This window comes from Oryzias latipes, chromosome 4 (assembly GCF_053564925.1).
Source record: "Oryzias latipes strain Hd-rR chromosome 4, Olatipes_Hd-rR_3.1".
Taxonomy (NCBI): Eukaryota; Metazoa; Chordata; class Actinopteri; order Beloniformes; family Adrianichthyidae; genus Oryzias; species Oryzias latipes.
In genome coordinates, this window is record NC_136240.1 from 25,273,469 (window position 1) to 25,292,514 (window position 19,046).

General features: G+C 41.3%; 2 protein-coding genes across 3 annotated transcripts; both read left to right on the forward strand.

The window, feature by feature from the left end:
- The first annotated feature begins 1,414 nt into the window (after positions 1-1,414).
- Positions 1,415-3,876, forward strand: c4h8orf82 (chromosome 4 C8orf82 homolog). The gene is made up of 3 exons (XM_004068129.5): positions 1,415-1,748; positions 1,822-1,870; positions 3,144-3,876. The coding sequence occupies exons 1-3, from the start codon at positions 1,602-1,604 to the stop codon at positions 3,635-3,637; spliced, it is 690 nt and encodes a 229-aa protein (XP_004068177.1). The 5' UTR covers positions 1,415-1,601; the 3' UTR covers positions 3,638-3,876.
- A 1,553-nt stretch (positions 3,877-5,429) lies between these two features.
- Positions 5,430-17,405, forward strand: naprt (nicotinate phosphoribosyltransferase). Of its 2 annotated transcripts, none has more exons than XM_023954403.2 (13): positions 5,430-5,865; positions 7,752-7,879; positions 7,952-8,034; positions 8,523-8,653; positions 8,744-8,859; positions 13,587-13,783; positions 13,973-14,113; positions 14,179-14,263; positions 14,333-14,413; positions 14,502-14,604; positions 16,720-16,877; positions 16,988-17,095; positions 17,174-17,405. In XM_023954403.2, the coding sequence occupies exons 1-13, from the start codon at positions 5,619-5,621 to the stop codon at positions 17,258-17,260; spliced, it is 1,665 nt and encodes a 554-aa protein (XP_023810171.1). In that variant the 5' UTR covers positions 5,430-5,618; the 3' UTR covers positions 17,261-17,405. The 2 variants fall into 2 exon arrangements, with proteins under 2 accessions (XP_023810171.1, XP_023810172.1); XM_023954404.2 differs by having other exon boundaries at positions 5,431-5,865; positions 13,976-14,113.
- The last annotated feature ends 1,641 nt before the right edge of the window (positions 17,406-19,046 follow it).

Below are 19,046 nucleotides of genomic sequence, written 5' to 3' on the forward strand. Positions count from 1 at the left end.
AAAAAAAACGGATGGAAATTCATCTTGGCGACACCAAATACTAGGTGCAGCCAAGATGCACAATAAGCGTGTTTGAAATCACCCAGGTGGACGAAACGCTGCACAGATCACCTGGTGTGGGACGTATGTTTTGCTTTTGCTCCAACATCACCTGTCAATCATCACAAAAATATTACAAAGGGGTAGGAGCAAGGCCCCAACCTGAGTGAACGCAGCTGGAAATTTAGTATTGTGCTGACTGCAAGCCGGCGATAGACTGCAAAACAATGCATTGTGGAAAATGTGTCCTGACGGCTTTTGTTGTTAAGTGATCAATTAAAATGATTTAAACCGCATACACGTTAAAGCCGTACATGTTAAATTTAAACACGTACATGTTAAAGCCCGGTTAGCTGTCACGCATGTACGTGTGTGACAGTTGTTCATTTCATATTAAGGCGGGGGCCGCAAAAAGCCTGCGGGCCGTGAGTTTGAGACCCCTGCTCTATATGGTCATTCTGTTCAGGCTTAAAGGATAAATACAACTGTGTATCATCCGCACGACAGTGAAAATTGATTCTGTGTTTCCTGATTATGTTTCCTAAGGGCAGCATGTAAATCATAAACAGGATGGGTCCTAAAACTGAGCCCTGTGGGACTCCATAGCTGACTGAAGCGCAATCAGAGGACCGTCCATTTACATTAAAAAACTGGTACTTATTGGATAAATAGGATTGAAACCATTGGAAGGCAGGTTGCTCCTAAAAGATTTCAGCTTGTTTGAAAGAGACAAAAAAAAAAAAAAACAGGAGACATTTTCTCCTCGGAGGGCTTGAATAAGGGAGGACGAACGGACTTACCACTAGGCAAGGGTGGGCGAATGCCTGGGGGGCCCCTGAGCTGAACACGTTTATACAGTTGTACAGTTTTGATCCAGATTCCACAAAGACGTACGTACATGGATCTATTTGTCTACACCTAGATGCATCAGAATGGAGCGGAGCAGGGAGCTTGTAGCCAGCAGATGTTCCTGTCACAGCTACAAGTTTCTTCAAACGGCATTTTTTCATCTGCTCCTGATTCACAACAATTTGAACAAAGGAATACACAGAAATGCAATTTATAGGATCATTTTCTTTATACACGTAAAAGCGGTGAGGTTACATCAACTTTATTAAGTTCCATAAAAAAGTAATCTTCTGAAGTTAAGGTTATTCCAATGAATTTTGACTTATTTTAATGTAAAATAATTTATTTTTTGGTTTTTATAAATGCTGTATTTTGCTACAACACTCTTACCAGGACAAAAAACAGAGTGATAAAGCTATGTTTAAAATGCCTGTGTTAACAGATAAAATGCCTTTGGTTGAATAAAGGGTAAAAAAAAAAAGTGTCGTCAGAGTTATGAGATTTTGTTTTCTCTGTTCTCAACATGTCCAGCAGGGGGGCAGCAGCTCGTTCATCCCGGTGGTGCGGTGCAGCACTCAAATTATTCCGTGTTATTGCTTGGCGTCTGTAAACATGATTTTAACATCGTCTCCTGGCGTCCTGAACACGCTTGTCAACACGGTTTAACACGGTCTTCGTGCCAGAGTCTTTTTTTATTTATATCCGGGGAAGTCATGCTTCTTGTCCGGACGGCGGTTCTCGGCGGTGGGGCTCTGCGCTGCCGTCCTGTCGGTTGCAGAAGCGCCGCTTCATACGTGCAGGGCCAGAGCCCCGACCCCCGCATCCGAGAGTACTTTTACTACGTGGACCATCAAGGACAAGTAAGTTATTGCTAAACGAGCCCGTGCGTCTCCGTGTAAGTCGGTGATGCTAACCATCGCTTTATATTTGCAGCTCTTCCTCGATGACACTAAAGTTAAAAATTTTGTCACCTGTTTCAAAGGTAAGCTGCTTATTTTCCATATTTCATCATTGGTTTTGTGCCTGCATTTTTCTAATTCAAGTTCATTATTTCCTATTGGCTGACTGGGATTTTGTCGCAGCCGGATATGTTTCCAATTGGCTATCAGCGTTTTAAGGTCCCGCCCCTGGGCTTGTGGTCCCCTCCTATTCCCCGCTCCCCTCTTTTTGTTCCGTTCCATTTTAAAATTCTCTTTTCAGGAACGCTTGGCTCAGAATTATGGGTACTGTAGTTTATTCGATATATATATATATATATGAAACTGATGTGCTGTCTTTGCAATTTATAACACGTTGTTTATATATTTTTTTCTTATTTATATAATTCTCTTGGTTTATATAATTCTGTCTTGTTTATGTAATTCTTTTGTTTTATATATTTTAGTCTTGTCTTATTTTGTCATTCTACAGTTGTTTTTACTTATCCAAAAATATTTTTTAAGCTTAAACTTCAAATATGGAATTGATGTAAAAGGGAAAAGTATTACAAGAGAAACATGGATTGGGGGGGGGGGGGGGGGGGCATGAAGCCATACTCCTGCTTTAGGTCCCTGCTCTGGGATGTTTGAGAGGTCATCATGGTGAAATATGTTGCCCCATGTGTCCTTTGACAGCTCTTTGATCATGATCATGGTGGAGAGGATTAAGGGTCCAGACAGATGTATTTTATACATTTAACCAGGTGACTTTAATATGGCTAAGAAGTGGAGGATAGAAGAAATGTCTTAATAAAGAAATACCGGGTCACTTAGGGACAAAATTCTTGCTTGTTTGTAGGAACTTAATTTACTTTTCTTAAATACTGAACAGTTGATTTTCTTTGATTATTTTCTGTGTATTTTCACACTAAACAAACCGCATGATTTCTTTTTCCTTATTGAAAATACTTTTTTAAAATATTTTTTTACACTGCAGATTATGTATTTATGGCTCTAAAAAAGGCAAAAACAAAGTATTTTTGGTATAAAAACTAAAATGCAAAAATACAACTTTTCATGCAAAACAAACTGGTGCAGTCTCCAAAATTAATACAGATAGAGCTTATCCTAAATGATTGATAACATTTAAAACTGCTGTTTTCATTTTAATCTCCCAGGTTAGGTTGAATCCTGAGTTCAGAGAGTGCAGATGGGAGTCGTTTCCTCACATCCTCATCAGACGTGTCTCTTCATCACTTGTGACCTGCTGTTTCTCTCCTGTTTAAGGTCTTCACTTCCCCACTGCTGACACAGCCTCTGCATCTCTTATTGTTCCAGATAAACAGTTCCTAGTCTTCTTCTTCAGCCGGCTGAGGTCAAACCAGAGCGGGCGTTATGAGAAGGACTTCCCCTTCCTGTCTATGTGCGGCAGGGAGAGGAACTTCCTGCGCTGCGACGACCGGCCCATGGTTTTCACACACCTGCTGCAAAGCTCTGGAGGCCCGCGGGGACTTGGAGGAGATCAGGAGCTGCTGTCCTTCTGCGGCGGAGGGGAGAAGCTTGCCGTCCCGTTCCGCCCGGAGGCGCTGTATATGCATCCCACCAGCGGGCGGGTCTATCACCCCTGCCTGGAGCGGGTGGGGGGAGTCGGGCTGGTTAGGTCCGCTTTGGCCATCGAACTCAGTCCGTTCTTTGTTTACCCGCCAGAGACCAGCCAGTCTGGACAGCCTTCACACTTTCTGTGGGGAGGAGAGAAGCACACGCTGACCAATGAGCTGGCAGCTTTTTTTCCTGTTGCAGAAGAGGGCAGCGAGGAGCGGCAGCTGGAATGATGTCACTTCACGGAGTAAAAACCACTTTAACCATCAGTCTCCATCATAGAAAAAATGATACCATAATCCAACTGGGAGTCTTTGAATCCCCATCAGAACAAACCTAATTTTACTTAAAAAAAATTGATGGACATTATAGAAGAACTTATAAAATATAAATGGTTTATGGATATTTATTTGAAATAAATAAATAAATAAAAGCACCACAGTCTCCTTAAATGCGGACTAAATCTCAGAAATATTTCTTTTCTGATTTATTTGGCCAGTCATGACAAAGTTCTAACATTTCTGTTGGTGTGCAGATCAAAACTGCAAAACTGTCATAGCAACACTTTCAGTCTTAACCAGATTAATTTTTCTCAGCAGACCTTAACTCCAAAATAAAGGCACAGACACAATTTTATTTTTAATTAAAATACCTAAAGAAAAAAATATACTTTTGACATAAATGGAATAAAAAACAAGACTTACAAACCTTAAAGATTTGAAATTTAATTATTGTTATTTATTTCCTCTGTTAGTAGAAGATTCTACAATTATTGAAAAGTATATATTTTAAGTTTTCCTTTAAGACTCACTCTGATCATCTTTTGATCTAATAATAATAAATTTTATTTAGAATGCGCTTTACATTTTAGATAAAATCTCAAAGCGCTGCAATGGAGGCAGGAATAAAAATGGTTTACAATAAGAACAAAGTAAGACAAAAATAAAAGTACTAAAAAGCATTATTAAAAAGGAAAGTTTTTAAGCCTTTTTTAAATGTGCTAAGGCTTTGTGGGGCTCTGAGGGATTGTGGAAGATTGTTCCAGAGTCGAGGGGCAGCAGCCTAAAAACCCTCTGTCTCCCATAGTGGTTAGCCTGGTCCTTGGCTGATGAAGGCAGTGTGTGAAATTGGAACGGAGGAGTTGTGAAGTGGCTTGCGGGAAAAGGAGCTCACTGAGGTAGGCAGGGGCAGTTCCATGGACACATTGGTAGGTGAGGAGACAGAGTTTGTATTGAATTCTGGAACGAATGCGTAACCAGTGAAGTGACTGAAGGACAGGAGTGATGTGGTCAAATTTGCGTCTCCTTGTCAGGACCCTAGCAGCGCAGTTTTGGATGTGCTGGAGCTTTTCCAGGCTCCTGCCAGGAATCCCAAAAAGGATCTATCATAAAAACCATTTTAGCTCAAATCCAAAAACCTGTCTTTTTCTAGGACATTGTTTCTACATAGCTGCAGTAATTCATCAGAAATTCACTTTTTTATGTTATGTTCAGCAACATTGGAACCATCCAGACATACAGTTTTAAGCCAGATAATAGCTCTGGCAAGGTAACCCAATACGTCCATTTCTGTAGCAGACGTCACGACTACACTCTTTCAAACAGCATTTTTTTGTCTACTCCTGATTCACCACCATTGGAATTAAGAAATATTCAAAAATTCAATTTTTTGCTTAATTTTCTGTATATATGTCCCCCATTATTAGAAAAATGCAACAAGAACATGTTAGTGGATCTTTACATTTTAAAAGTGCTCACATCCATCTTAAAACAGAAAAAGAAACATGTAAACATGTTAAAAGAGAAAATAAAGTCAATACTTTATCGAAATGTATTTATTTTCCTAAAAAAGTGATAATTTTCAGTGCATGTTTACAGATGTGAATGTGTTGCTTGGGAAAAAAAAACACATGTCTGAGCATGCGCAGAGGGAATCCAAGCATGTATTATATAAATTATGATAAAATCTGTGTTACATATTTTTTAAAAAGTTTATTGTAAAGCATTTTATTGTTAAAGGGTCAGTGTGTTCAGTAGGAGGGGAGGGGTGGGGTGTCAGTAGCCAGCCCGCGCCTGCAGCCTCTGGCCGCTCGTGCGGGTTTGGCGTTCGTTTCCAGTGCTTCCAGCAGGGAGCGGGGTTTCGGGGAACTGCAGGTCCCAGACACCTCCGCCGGGTCCGCGTCGCCTCAGTCAGTGCAGCCTCCGCGGCGAGAACATGGCAGCGCCGCGCGGCGACACGTGCGGGCTTCTGGAGCGCTCCGTGCGCGCGCGGGTCCCCCCGCTGCTCACCGACCTCTACCAGTTCACCATGGCCTACGCCTACTGGCGGGCCGGCCGCCACCAGGAGCCCGCCGTCTTCGAGCTCTTCTTCAGGGACAACCCGTTCGGCGGCGGCTTCTCGCTGTTCGCCGGCCTGCACGACTGCCTGCTGTTCCTGCGCGGCTTTCGCTTTGCGGAAGACGGTAGGGAGCATGCGCCTTTCATGCAGAAAAGTCAACGTCGTGACTCGTGTCGGTTCGGTTCGCCCTCACCTCCATTCACGCCGGTTGCGCAAAACGCCTCACGACCCTCAGAAAACCCCTCGTGCCAAAGTTTGACCTTTAACTTTGAACGTAAGCGCCTGTTCCATGGATCTGGGTAAAGTTCAGGGGACCCATAAAACTAGAACAGAGCTGGAACAGATTAATGTCGTTTTCCAGTCACAGTTACATCATATTCTGAGTGTAATTGAACAAGTTCTGTGTGAGAGTTTAGTTAAATCAAAGCAAGACAACGCAAACTGTGTTTTCTTTAATGACATTCACACTTTGTCACTAATAGTTGCACCCAGGGGCTTTAGGGGCTTTAGATGCTATGCAGATAACAAGATGGATGAGGGATCATATAATACTGACAAAAATGTTTTTCGTTCTATTATGACTCTATTGGTTTAAATTGAGTTAACCGCGTTAATAGATTTTATTACTAACTATTCAGCTAAACACAAAACACACTATGGTGGTAAAGTAATAAAGGAGTTATTGCATTGGGACCGTAAATATTTTTTTGTTTTCATTCTCAGACAAAACTTGTAGTCAACAAATTAAAGAGGAAGCTCTACTCTTCAGCTTTAGGGTGTATTCAGACTGGACACATTTGGTTCACTTAAAGTGAATCAGAGTTCGTTTTCCCTGATAAACCAAAACACATTTTTTAGTCTGAATAGACCCAAGCGGACCCTGGACCAGGAACCGCTCTCAGATCCGTCTTTCGAGGTGGTCTCGGTCAGTGTCCAATCAGACTGAGCGTTCCTCAGTCTGAATAGGCTTCATGCTTGGAGCGGAACAACTGGACCAAAACGGCCACCATAGCCGATCATTGGCGGAATTGAAATGCAGGATTAATGCAGGCTCATTAAAACAACTTTTCATATGATACACATTGCTCCTCACTGTTTCCCGACTATGTATATGCAGTGGCGGTTTTTGATATGGGCAACATGGGCGGTCGCCCAGGGTGGGATTTTCCTGGGGAAAAAAACATTCAGTGTTTCCTTTCTGTAATATGAATAGCGGAGCACCTCCATCCTCGTCATCTGAGGGTTTCATTTTAAATGTTAAGCGGTGCCCTCTGCAGCACAACAGTCCTATAAGTTGTAAGAATGTACAAGCCTCTGGTTGCATTTTTTTTAATTTGTTAAATATTTGAACAATAAAGTAAACCATAATAAGCAATTGCCCCACCCTCGTACTTCTTGGCCAATGAGTGAAGAGATCTTTAGTCACATGGTTTATTTACAAGCTTTGGTTCATAGCAGTCTGAATTCAGACCAAAGACGAGGTTCAGGATCCGGTCCAGACTTGATCTCTCTCCATAGCTGAAGCTATGAAAGTTTTTTTTCCCCTCCTTTTCATAATTAAAAGTGATACTCAATTATCAATTAACGATTTAATTTGCATTTTCAAAATTCATTCAATCCGTTCAAAATGCATGACCAAATTCAACATTGAATTGTAAATTGCAAAACGGCATTTTAATTTCAATTATGGTAAAAACCCACAAGAGCAGTCTTACATTTTAAAAATGTTAGACTGAATTGTAATTTTTTCATATTGAATTAAATGTCAAAATGCATTTTCAAATTGCATGATCAAATGGTCAATAGAGAATTGAAAATCACTTTGCGTTACGAGTGGAAAAAACTTCTATATGTTGCTCCAGATGTCGTTCCTGTGGTCTCTGTGATCCCAGCGGGAGTCGCAGGCAGACCAGACTGTCACTGCAATCTCTACTGGTCAGGCCACCAGAGTCGGGGTGAACTTGTTCATCGTCCAGCTCTAATGTTTTTGTTGTGTATCGCTGCTCACAGATGTGGAGTTCCTGCGCTCCGTCCTGCCGCCAACCACCGACCCCGGCTTCTTCCAGTTCCTCAGGGAACTTGACTGCTCGGGGGTAACGCTGCGCTCAGTCCCAGAGGGCACTGTGGTTTTTGCCAGGGTAACCTGCAGCCTAACTGACATGTTGGGGTGCGAAAGGGTCAGATGGGGTAACAGATCTTCCTGTCTGCAGGTTCCTCTGATGGAGGTGGAGGGACCGCTGGCTGTGGTTCAGCTGCTAGAGACCAGCCTGCTGTGTCTGACGAACTACGCCAGGTAAAAAGTAGTTCTTTAAAGACCCACACTGATGAAAATGTTGTTTTTGTTGTTTTTAACATGTTCTTGTAGCATTTTCCTCATGACGGGGGACATTTGCAAAGGAAATTCAGCTTAAAATAGCATTTTTGAGTGTATCTTTATTTAAATTGTTGTGATTTGGGAGCTGACAAAAACATGCAGTTTGAAAAAGGTTATAATTGTGATGTCACAAATACAAGTTCCCTTCTTCGCTCCATTCTGATGCATCCACTTGCAGATGAATAGATCAACAGTTTTTCATTCTGCTTTGGTTCTGGTGAAAACAGCAGCTACACAACCATGGGCCCTCTATTGGATTAAGAAACTGTAAGGAAGTTGGAGTTAGAGTCATGCTTCTGGTTTTCTAACAGAATGCAGTTAAAGATGTATAAAATACTTGTACTGTTTTTGCTTCATGCTTGCACCCAAATCAAGGCTTGTGGCCTCATGTCCTCATGGGTTTTCAGCCTGGTGTGCAGCAACGCCGCCCGCTTCCGTTTGGCAGCAGGATCAGGAAGGCAGCTGCTGGAGATGGGGCTCCGCAGGGCGCAGGGACCAGACGGAGGACTCACCGCCTCCAGATACTCACACATAGGAGGTAAACCTTGTGTGGTCAGCCAAAGCTGCTGGCCGCCGTTCTCCGTACATCCAGATGTTGGGTTTTCTTACATACTAGGATCTTTTGTAGGGTTCGATCTCACCAGCAATGTGCAGGCGGGCTTCCTGTTTGGGATTCCCGTCGCGGGGACCATGGCGCACTCGTACGTCACCTCTTTCACCTCGTTGGAGCAGGTGTGTCCACAGGTGAGTAGTGTCTCTGCTGGAACTCAAAAGCTTGGCTGGAGGGCAGAGGCAGACATGCAGACCGTTAAGTCCTTTTTACAAGCAGGTGGTGCATTTTCAGTGGAGACGACTGGTCAAATCTGCTGGGATTTAGAGGAGTTCTTTGTAAAAAAAAATCCAACTATAATGTCTAAATAATAATAAAAGATTCTAGACTTTAAATACATGTTTTAACTATAGCATTTCATAAAGTTGGGTATGTGTAAAAATAAGTTTCTTCTAAGAAATCCTATCAAACTTTGAAGTAAACTTCAAGATTTGTCAGTTGAATTTAAAAGCAAAAACCTGTTAAATAGCTGGTAAACTCAATCATTCAGGGCTCCAGACTGCGACCATTTGGTCGCATTTTGCGACCAAAATTTGAGAGTGTGCGACTGAATTTTACATCCAGTCGCACATGTGCTACCAGTAAATTTGCCTGACCCACCCTTCGTATTTTTCATACATTAAACGTGGAAGGGGAACGTCAATGAGCAATGAAATGATCAATGATACGCGAGCGCACACGCACGCAGGCAGACACACACACTCGCGCACATACTCATGAAACGATCACTCGCGTGATCTGTGAGACGGCCAATGCATGTGTCGTGAGAAGAATAGGGAAAGCCACTGTGAGTGGCTAAAATGCCTGTAGGGGGAGGGGCCTAGAGATAATCGAGTGCGCGTAAACATCTGTGGGAAGGAAACGGAGACAAATATCATCACAACCTGTTATGTGCATCTGAGCTATGAGTAAACCAACTATTGATTCATTCTTCCGACCTGCGGCTAGTGTACCAGTGCCAGAGTGTACAGCAGGGGTCTCAAACTCGTGCCCGCGGGCTATTTGCGGCCCCAAGATGATATTTTGCGGCCCCCGCCTTAAAATGAAAGTTTAATGTTAATGCAGCCCGCCAGTTTGTATGAAAGACAATTTTTCATTGTCGTGCGCGGAGCTGACAAAGCAACCAATCACAGTGGGGTAAATGACTCTGGGGGGCGTTACAATGAAAGCTTGAAAGCAGGAGCTTGAAAGCAGGAGACCTGACAGCCCCCTCCCTCCCCGGACCACATTAAGGAGTTCCTTAATTTCCTTTAGAACGTATCTATTCGCTCGTAATTTTCTACCTACATGCAGTCCGTGCTGAACTTTTCTCTGGCTCACACAGACCTGGAGGAAGGTTTAGGTTTTGCCCTGTAGGGCAGCTTTTAGTCAGTTCAGTACTAAATTTCCAGCTGTGTTCGGGTAGGTTTGCCCCTTGCTCCCACCCCTTTCTCCTGATATTTTTGTGATGATTGACAGGTGATGTTGGAGCTAAAATATATGTCACACACCAGGTGATCTGCGCAGCGTTACGTTACGTCCACCTGGGTGATCTCAAACACGCTTATTGTGCATCTTGGCTGCACTTATTTGGGTTCACCAAGATGAATTTCTATCCGTTTTTTATACCATTTGTACTGTCATGACAGCAATGGTGCTGTTGTTTACCTTGTTGTTGCATTTTCAAAAGTGCAGAATAAAATGTGACACTGAATTAGAAACAGCACATTGTAATTTTCTGCATCTATTATTAAAGTATTTAATACAGTGGAAATTAGTGGATTTGGTTTGCATGTTGATTTACGGTATGCGCCCCCAAATTTTCTGGTTGTGCCCCTAAAATTTTCAGTTCGGGGCCACAGTGCTCCTAGTGAAAAAAGTTAGTCTGGAGCCCTGATCATGCTCCTTTAACACACCAACTGAGCCATTTACAACATGTTTTAAGTTCTTCTATTTGTTTTATTTGCAAACATTCAAACACATTTGTTTCCTGTGAGGAGCTGTGTCGGTCCAAACTTGTTTCTCTTCGTCCAAAAACAGAAAATGGGTGCCTCTTTCCCCTCACATAAATACACTAAAATGCTCTTGAGCTTAATTCAATGTACTTTATTTTATTTTGAAACAGTATAATAAATGTCCAAGCCTTGTGGCTTTACTACACATGAACTCGTTTTCTTGACAAAAGGTTAGAACTTTAAAAAAAGACTTGATAATCAGCTTTTCCTTTTCTGATCCCTTAAGCTCTGAGAAGAATTTGTTCACATTCCACCTTAGAATAACCTAACTTGTTAATTAATCAATTACAAATAATACAAATTAAAATGCAATAAGGCTGTTGGCACTAACTTGTGTTCTCTTCGACTTGTAATAACACAGTTTAAATCCAGGGGGCAGGGTGGATTGTTTTGCTGTAGGTGGAGCTGTTGAAGTACAGTGAACCCTTGTTTTTCGCGGGGGTTCCGTTCCAAAAAGAACCCGTGATAGGCAAAATCCGTGAAGTAGAAACCTTTATTTTTTTAAAACTATTATTATACAATTAAATACTCTATTAAACATTTAAAAGAAAGAACAAACCATTTTCCAGGTTCAAGCATTTGTTTCACAAATAAAAGTACTTTAGAAACATTTTTTTCAACAAATAACATCCGTACTGTACTGTCAAATAATAATTTTAATCTTCATTGTGAACAGAAGACTTCAAATTGCGGAGTTTAGCCCCGCCTACCATGATCCGAGTACTTGGATTATACGGGAGAAAATTTAAAATGATTATGAAAAAAATTCAAAGTACAGTCGGACAAATAGTGACTCAGGTGTATTTCACTGCTCTTCAGTCTGAGCCGCTGCATCCTGACTCCGCTCTGCAGTGTTTTCTTCTTTTGATGCCTGCGGTGCAGGTATGTTTGTTCGGGAGAAGAACACAGTGATAGGCAGTTCTTGTTGTCGCTCTTTTTTCTATGGGTTTTGGAGAAACTCGAAATTGTAAGAGAATTTGCACGTACGTAATGTAAATTTGGCAAGCTGTTTTACACACGTGTACATATTAAACTGCAACGTTATTGATGCAGAGGTAGAGAAGAAGCAGAGTGACTTTTTAGCCAATCAGAATGCAGAACACAAGGCATGATGCAAATCCGTGAAGTAGCGAAACCGTGTAAAGTAAACCGCGTTATAGCAAGGGATCACTGTATTGCTAAATTTATTTTATTTTATTTTTATTTAACCTTTATTAACCAGGAAAGTCCCGTTGAGATTAAAAACCTCTTTTTCAAGGGAGTCCTGGCCAAGCGGCAGCAGCGACTAAAATAAAGTTACATAACTACAAAGAGAAAAATAACAGGAAATAACAAACCGATTATGAAAAACAAGTGCATGTTAAGGAGTCAGCCTCGAGACCTCTCAGTTTAAATTTACAAGCATTCAAGGAAATCAACTCTGTCAAGTTCCAGTCCTTCTGCAACATGTTCCATGCATAAGGTGCAGAGTGGACAAAAGCATGTTTGCCCAGTTCGGTGCGAGCAAATGGAACAGAGAGCAACACATGATCACGTGAACGAAGAGAATAAGAATCAGCGCTCCTCTGTGACAGTAAGGAACAGATGTAGGTCGGCAATAGTCCAAGCAGTGCCTTATAAATGAAAGTGTACCAATGAATCCTCCTCCGTATGGCCAGGGCAGGCCAACCCACTTGAGAATACAACTCACAGTGATGTGTCATTGTTTTACAGTTAGTAATGAACCTCAGAGAAGAATGATAAACTGTGTCAATCATTCGAAGACATCGAGCTGAAGCATTCATGTAAAACAGGTCTCCATTATCCAACACAGAGAGGAAAGTCGCAGCTACAAGTCGCTTCTTTACTTCAAACGAAAAACACAGCTTATTTCGAAAATAAAAACCCAATTTTAGTCTCAGTTTCTTGACAAGATTCTCCACATGAGGTTTGAAAGTGAGGGAGTCATCAATCAATACACCAAGGTATTTATACTCATGAACCACCTCTATGTTGTTTCCTTCAAGAGTGGACACTGTGGGAATTGTAAGAGGCATCTTCTTACAATTAGAAAACAACACAAGCTTGGTTTTATCAGAATTAAGAACTAATTTGAGTTGAAGTAAGGATTGCTGGACAGCACCAAAGGCTTTCTGCAGGGATTCAATGGCCTGATAAAGAGTTGATTCACAGCAATAAATAACTGTATCATCAGCATAAAAATGCATATTAGCATCAGATACATTTACTCCCAAATTATTGATATAAATAATGAATAGGAGGGGGCCTAATGTAGAACCCTGTGGAACCCCCCTCTGGACAGTAACACATTCAGAACATAGACCTTCATATTTAATGCACTGGGTTCTATTACTCAGATAATTAGAGAACCAATCAACTGCTTGCCCTGAGAATCCTGACCGAAGAAGTCTTCTCTTTAAAACACCATGATCGACAGTATCAAATGCTTTTGATAGATCAATAAAAAGCGATGCACAACATTGTTTCTTGTCAAGAGCAACAATAATATCATTTATCACCTTCATTGCAGCTGTAACAGTGCTATGTTTTTTTCTAAAGCCTAATATGCTTAATATATGCTTGCTGGAATTTTTGAACAAAATGTGCTGTGTCATGCTAACAGTTTAAGCAGTTTGCATATTGTGTCTGTCCTCTGTCTTCTGTAATTTCAAAATAAAATCCTGTCCTTTCATGTAACAATATCGAACCAAAAGGTGTAACCAAAGCTAACAAATGTCCTTAGCTATTGAATACATTGAAAACAAAGCAAAAACATGCTAAATGATGTGTTCAAAGGTGGCTTGTGCACCTGTGTTGTGGTTAGCTTAGTGCCTGTTTGTTAAAGATGTCTTCCGTTCCCCCATCAGACTCTGGTTGCAGCGAACAGTGACTTAGCTCCCGTCGACGTCATTTCTCTAACTAAAGGCTACCTCAGACGGGTGTGTGAGCTCCTGGGGGCGGAGCCTGGAAAGATTCGTGAGGGCGAGTTGGCAGCGTTCTTGTCTTATGCCATCGCTTACCCTTGTAACTTCCTGCCTGTGATTGACAGCTACAGTGTCAGCTGGTAACTCTTCACTCTTCATCACATTCTCCACAAATGAAAAACAGATTTTCAATTTTTTGGGAAAATCTGTGTGTGATCTGAAGACATTTTTGCATGTTTGTGGCCATCAGGATTTAAAAAAAATCCTTAGATCAGGAGGATGTTTTCCGAAAGGAGGATGAGTTGTGTGTTTTTTTTGTGTGACCTCAGCAGCGGCCTGCTGAACTTCTGCGCTGTGGCCCTGTCTCTGTGTCAACTGGGCTACAAACCTCTGGGAGTTCGTTTGGACAGCGGCGACCTCTGCAGGCAGTCCCTTGAAGTGCGCCGTGTCTTCCGGCTCTGCAGCAAACAGTGAGTGTGCTGCGCGAGCGCAACCAGATCATCGTCTGCTTGATCTGACTCCTCCTCCTCTGCAGCTTCTCCATCGCTGACTTTGACTCTTTAATCATCGTGGGGACCAACAACATCTCTGAGAAAAGCATAGCAGAGCTCAACAGTAAGGTAAAGGCAGTAAAATCCTTCTCAGATGCATTTGTTTTTTGTTCCCGAGTGTCAACGTTCCCGTTTCAGGAGAATGAGATCAGCGTGGTGGGCGTTGGAACACATCTGGTCACCTGTACTGAACAACCCTCCCTCGGCTGTGTCTACAAGGTAAACCTGCTGAACAGAAGCGTGCGCGCCCGCTCTGTAGTCACTCTTACCCTGTCGGGATGAAATTTCTGTGGATTTTGTGTTCCAGCTGGTGGAGGTGGGAGGACGGCCGAAGATGAAGATCAGCGAGGACCCAGAGAAAAGCACCATTCCCGGAAGAAAAGCTTTGTACCGGTTGATAGATGCTGAAGGTAAGTGTTTCCTTTGTAACCAGCAAGCATTTTTGAACTTTTCTCATTCTCACATATGCAAAAATGACCTCAAAACAACCTGAGTGAAACCAAGATTTAGTTTTTAAAGGGAAATTGCACATGCTCAAGGTAGGAATGCCGTCCAAACCTGACTGCTCCAATGTAACAATGAGTTTTCTACAAATATAAGTTGGATAAAAATGTGAAGAAGATTTTAAAAAGAAGATTAGCAAACAGTTTTTTGTGTTTTTAACATGTTCTTGTGGCACAAGCTTCCTGATCCGCTCCACTCTCATGCATCCACGCGCAGTTTTTCCTTCAACAGTCCCGTCCACAACTAAGAGGCAAATTTCTAATGAACCACTGCAGCTCTGCAGAAATTATGTCACAGTTTTTTATTTTTTATTTTTTATTTTGGCTAAAAACAGCATATTGATAATTAAGCCCTCTGGGAATTATTTCACAATAGATCAAAAGATAATCGGAGTGGGACTTTAAGAAGAAGTACAATTGAGAAGTCACAAACATGTATTGATGTGAAAGAGCTACATTTCTGCAACTCTCTGAACAACTACTGCAGGAGCTGTTTCCTATACAGCAGAATCAAGAAGACCAACCTTTCATCTACGTATTAAAACCTCCAGCATCCCCTGGTTGACAAACTGTCGTATTTTCAGAGTAGAAGCCACGTTTTTTTGCATAGTTTGCCCAGGGGGGTGACTTATACTCAGGTGCAACTTACTTGTGATTTTTTATTTTTTATAAATAATAACAACCTCTAGAGGGTGCTGTAGGTGTATATCAGTATTTGCTACTGACAGCAATGCAGAAAAAGAAGCGCCGCTCAGTGTTACGCCGGGCTTGGTGGAATTGTTCCAGAGCGACACAGAAGATGAAGAATTGAACAGATTTAGTGATTTTAAGTGATTTAAAGATTATAGTTGACTTGGTAACATGTTCTTTGTGATTATCTTAATGATTTTCATATCTTTTGCAAATATACTAGATTCCTCCTATGTTTCATGAAGGAAAATACGGTTACCAGGGCTGGGTTGATAAAATCGATTAATCAATCTGAAGCTTAAGGAATCAATAATTGATCCATAAATGTAGAGATTGATCTTTTATGCCTTTCCTTTTCCGGTGACTTAATGCATAACAACAGTAAACCCAAAGTCTGGTAGCTTGATGCTAATGGATAATGAAATTTCCCATAGGACGGCAAATGCTAACGCTTGGTTGACCTAAACATACGGTATATTGCTGAATAAATGAAGAGCTTTATTTACTCAGAGGCATACATTTTCCAAACTCTTTTAAGGAAACATTTTTTTTAAAGTAACAATTTGTGGACTAAATGTGTAAATGGTGTAAATGCAAAATCAAATCGAGTGGATAAAATGGATACTATGTCCTAGAAAAAAATCATGAATCGAAACGATTCTTGAAATTATTGGTGATACCCAGCTTTAGTGGTTACAGTAGTGAAGCATGCACATATTCAGTCTATTCGATTAAGGAGCCGGTTTAGCTCGTGCTGGTTTGCGGCGCCTTCCGTCCGTGAAACCAGGGTTCGACTCCGGGCTCCCTGTTCCCTTCTCTACTTCTGTGCCGGTACCAAGCCCGGTGGCTTTGAGAGGGTTGCGTCAGGAAGGGCATCCGGCGTAAAACATTGCCAAGTTTACCATGCGACTCGTTCGCTGTGGCGACCCCTGATGGGAAAAGCCGAAAGAGAAACAACAACCATTAGTATGATTAAGATGGATGATCTGTTCTCTGTCCCGTGTTCTGTTAAATACATTTCTCCCCAAAGTGCAACTTAGATACGATTTTGTCCTCTTGACCAATTTTTTCTTGTTTTTTGGCTATTGCAACCTCTACTCCAGAGCGACTAATAGAGTGACTTAAACCCTATAATATGGTAAATGAAATCTACAAGAAAACCTTGAGGTCCAATTGAGTATTTAGGAACAGATTAGGACTGAAAAGCTGCTGGAAAGATCAAAACACTTTTAAAAAGAGAAAAGGAAAGGGATTTATTAGGGGGAGGTGGTAGTTTAAAGCAGTAAGAATAAAAGCAAAGCATCCTGAGTTTTATTCTGGCTTCCTTTGCAGGTCATCCTTTTCTGGACCTGCTCAGTTTGGAGGCGGAGCCTCCTCCAGAGGCGGGGCGGCAGCTTAAGTACTTCCCTCTGGGTTGCGGCGACTCGCCCGCCTCCGTCACTCCAGCTCAGGTTTCCTGTCTGCGGCAGGAAGTGTTCCTCAAAGGACAGGTGAACACAAAGTGTCCACTTACCTCTCTTTGGGGTCTTATTGAATATCTGACAGAAGCTCTTTTGTCCTCATTAAGAGTTTGTGTTTTCTCTCGTTTTTTTTTTTTTAGGTCACACAGCCTCTTTGCAGCGCAGCAAAAACCAGAGCCAAAGTGCAGAGCTCCCTGCAGACGCTGCACCCTCGACACAAGAGGCTGCAGGAGCCGGACTCCTACACAGTGAGTCCACTCAAGCCTGTAGAACTGATACCACACTGTCCCACACTTCAAGCCGACTGTCTCTGTTTTTTCCACCAGGTGGCGCTGTCAGAGAGACTCCACAGCTTGGTTTTGGAGCTCCAAAAGAGCTGCAGCAACGACAGCAGCTTTCTTTTAGCCAACTGAAAACTTTTTACTCTGTAGCGTCATTCTTGTTTCCAAAGTGCCTCAAAGAAAGAAAAAATGTTTTTCTTTAGTCAAACAACAGTCAATTATGATCCTTTTGAGTCCAGATGGAGACGAATAAAAACATCCTGATTTATATCCAAAAGTCTTAATAATGAATGAACTGGAGTTTCTGTGTCCTCATTTAATGAATTGACACAAAATGCTCTTTAAAAGATGAGCATAATGTGAGAAAAAAGTTGTATCCCACAATCCCTTTCAGCTTTCAGAGGAGCGTTTTTTTCCCATGTGAGAATAGGTGGCAGGGGAAGAGCTTCTGACAGACTCAGGGTTTTTTTAAACATTAAAGTTTTAAAATTTTATTTATTGCTAAATTATTAACAAGCCAATTTATGGAGAGTTAAGACATTTTTTTTTCAACTGACAATAAAACTAGGAGACAAATCACAAGAACAATGTTTTTTGATTTAATTTTTTTGCAACAGAACAAGAATAACATAATATTTTGAACAGAAAAGTTTCAAGCTACACACTGGGCATGTGATGCTTTTTCAAAAACGTGGGTCCTTTAAGGCACCCCAGGGTGTTCACATAGCACAAGGAGGGAGGGGCTTCTTCTTTTTCTACTGTTTACTAGCGGATTGGTTCATCCTAAATCTGTTTTTTGTGGTAAGGCTACAGTCCTGCAGATGGAACAGAGGATTGTGTTTTCTGACAGGTTTGTGGAGCCACATCTGTTCCCATTTAGTAAAGTCATCAACACAATAATACTGGGGACTGATACGGTGTTGTCTGAAGGCTCGGAAACCACGAGTATCCAATTACCGCCTTTGCCCTAGTCCCTTGTGCACAGAGATTTCTTCAGTTTCTTTGAATCCACTGTGGATGATGAGATTTTCAAAGCCTTTGGAGTTTCACAGGTCTGTTATCAGTTAACGTATTGGGAAGTATTTTCTTGCTGAGTCTTTTTTACATTCTTTTTACTTTTTCCTCCATATGATGCTCTCTTCCCAACCATTCTTTGATCTCCATCAGGCATCAAATTTGAACTGAACTCTTGTACTGCATAATAGTGTAAAACGCCATAATTTTTGCCCACCTGCTGTGTTGTCTGCAGTGTAGGAAACTTTGTTTCACATGATTTGAATGTCAACAAACGTTTCCAAAAAACAAAAACACAATGTTTCTGGAATCCAGGTCATGTATTAGGCGTTCACATGAAAACATATTCATTAAAATTGGATTTTCTCAGTTTAATGCAGCCAAGTCTTTAAAAAGCTAATTTTGAAGCTCCAACATTTGTCGGCAAGACACATTTTTTAAACAAAACACATTTTGAAATTATTTTTTAACTTCTTGATGTTTTTATGCTGATCTGTCAAACATTGCTGGGCATATGTTTGAATGCTTGAGTTGAAATCCATTTATTGTTTTATGAATGATCCCTAATAAAAGTGAAGCGATTCACCTTAAACAACTTTTGTCCTTAAATTCAGAGACTAAAGGAAAGACGAAAATGTAAAATTCTTGGTGAGAATTCAATTATTGTAAATATTTAAATGCAACATTCTAAAAATTAATGAGGTCACCTCAAAAACATAAATACAGTGTGTTTTTCTAAACGATGAAATGGGACTTTTGGTGGATTTTGGTCATGATATTTTGAGCTTTATTTTTATAAATGCCCTCGATCATCAGAACAATAGGCCAAAAACATGATAAAAGCACAAGACTTTTATCATGTTTTTTTGGGGGGTGGGGAGGGGGCTCCATGTAGGATGATCGC

Coding starts and splice junctions, on each gene's coding strand:
- c4h8orf82 (XM_004068129.5), top strand. CDS start 1,602: ATGCTTCTTGTCCGGACGGCGGTTCTCGGCGGTGGGGCTCTGCGCTGC. Junction 1,749..1,821: donor ACGTGGACCATCAAGGACAA/GTAAGTTATTGC, acceptor TTATATTTGCAG/CTCTTCCTCGATGACACTAA. Junction 1,871..3,143: donor TTTTGTCACCTGTTTCAAAG/GTAAGCTGCTTA, acceptor TTATTGTTCCAG/ATAAACAGTTCCTAGTCTTC.
- naprt (XM_023954403.2), top strand. CDS start 5,619: ATGGCAGCGCCGCGCGGCGACACGTGCGGGCTTCTGGAGCGCTCCGTG. Junction 7,880..7,951: donor GCACTGTGGTTTTTGCCAGG/GTAACCTGCAGC, acceptor TCCTGTCTGCAG/GTTCCTCTGATGGAGGTGGA. Junction 14,414..14,501: donor CCCTCGGCTGTGTCTACAAG/GTAAACCTGCTG, acceptor TTTGTGTTCCAG/CTGGTGGAGGTGGGAGGACG.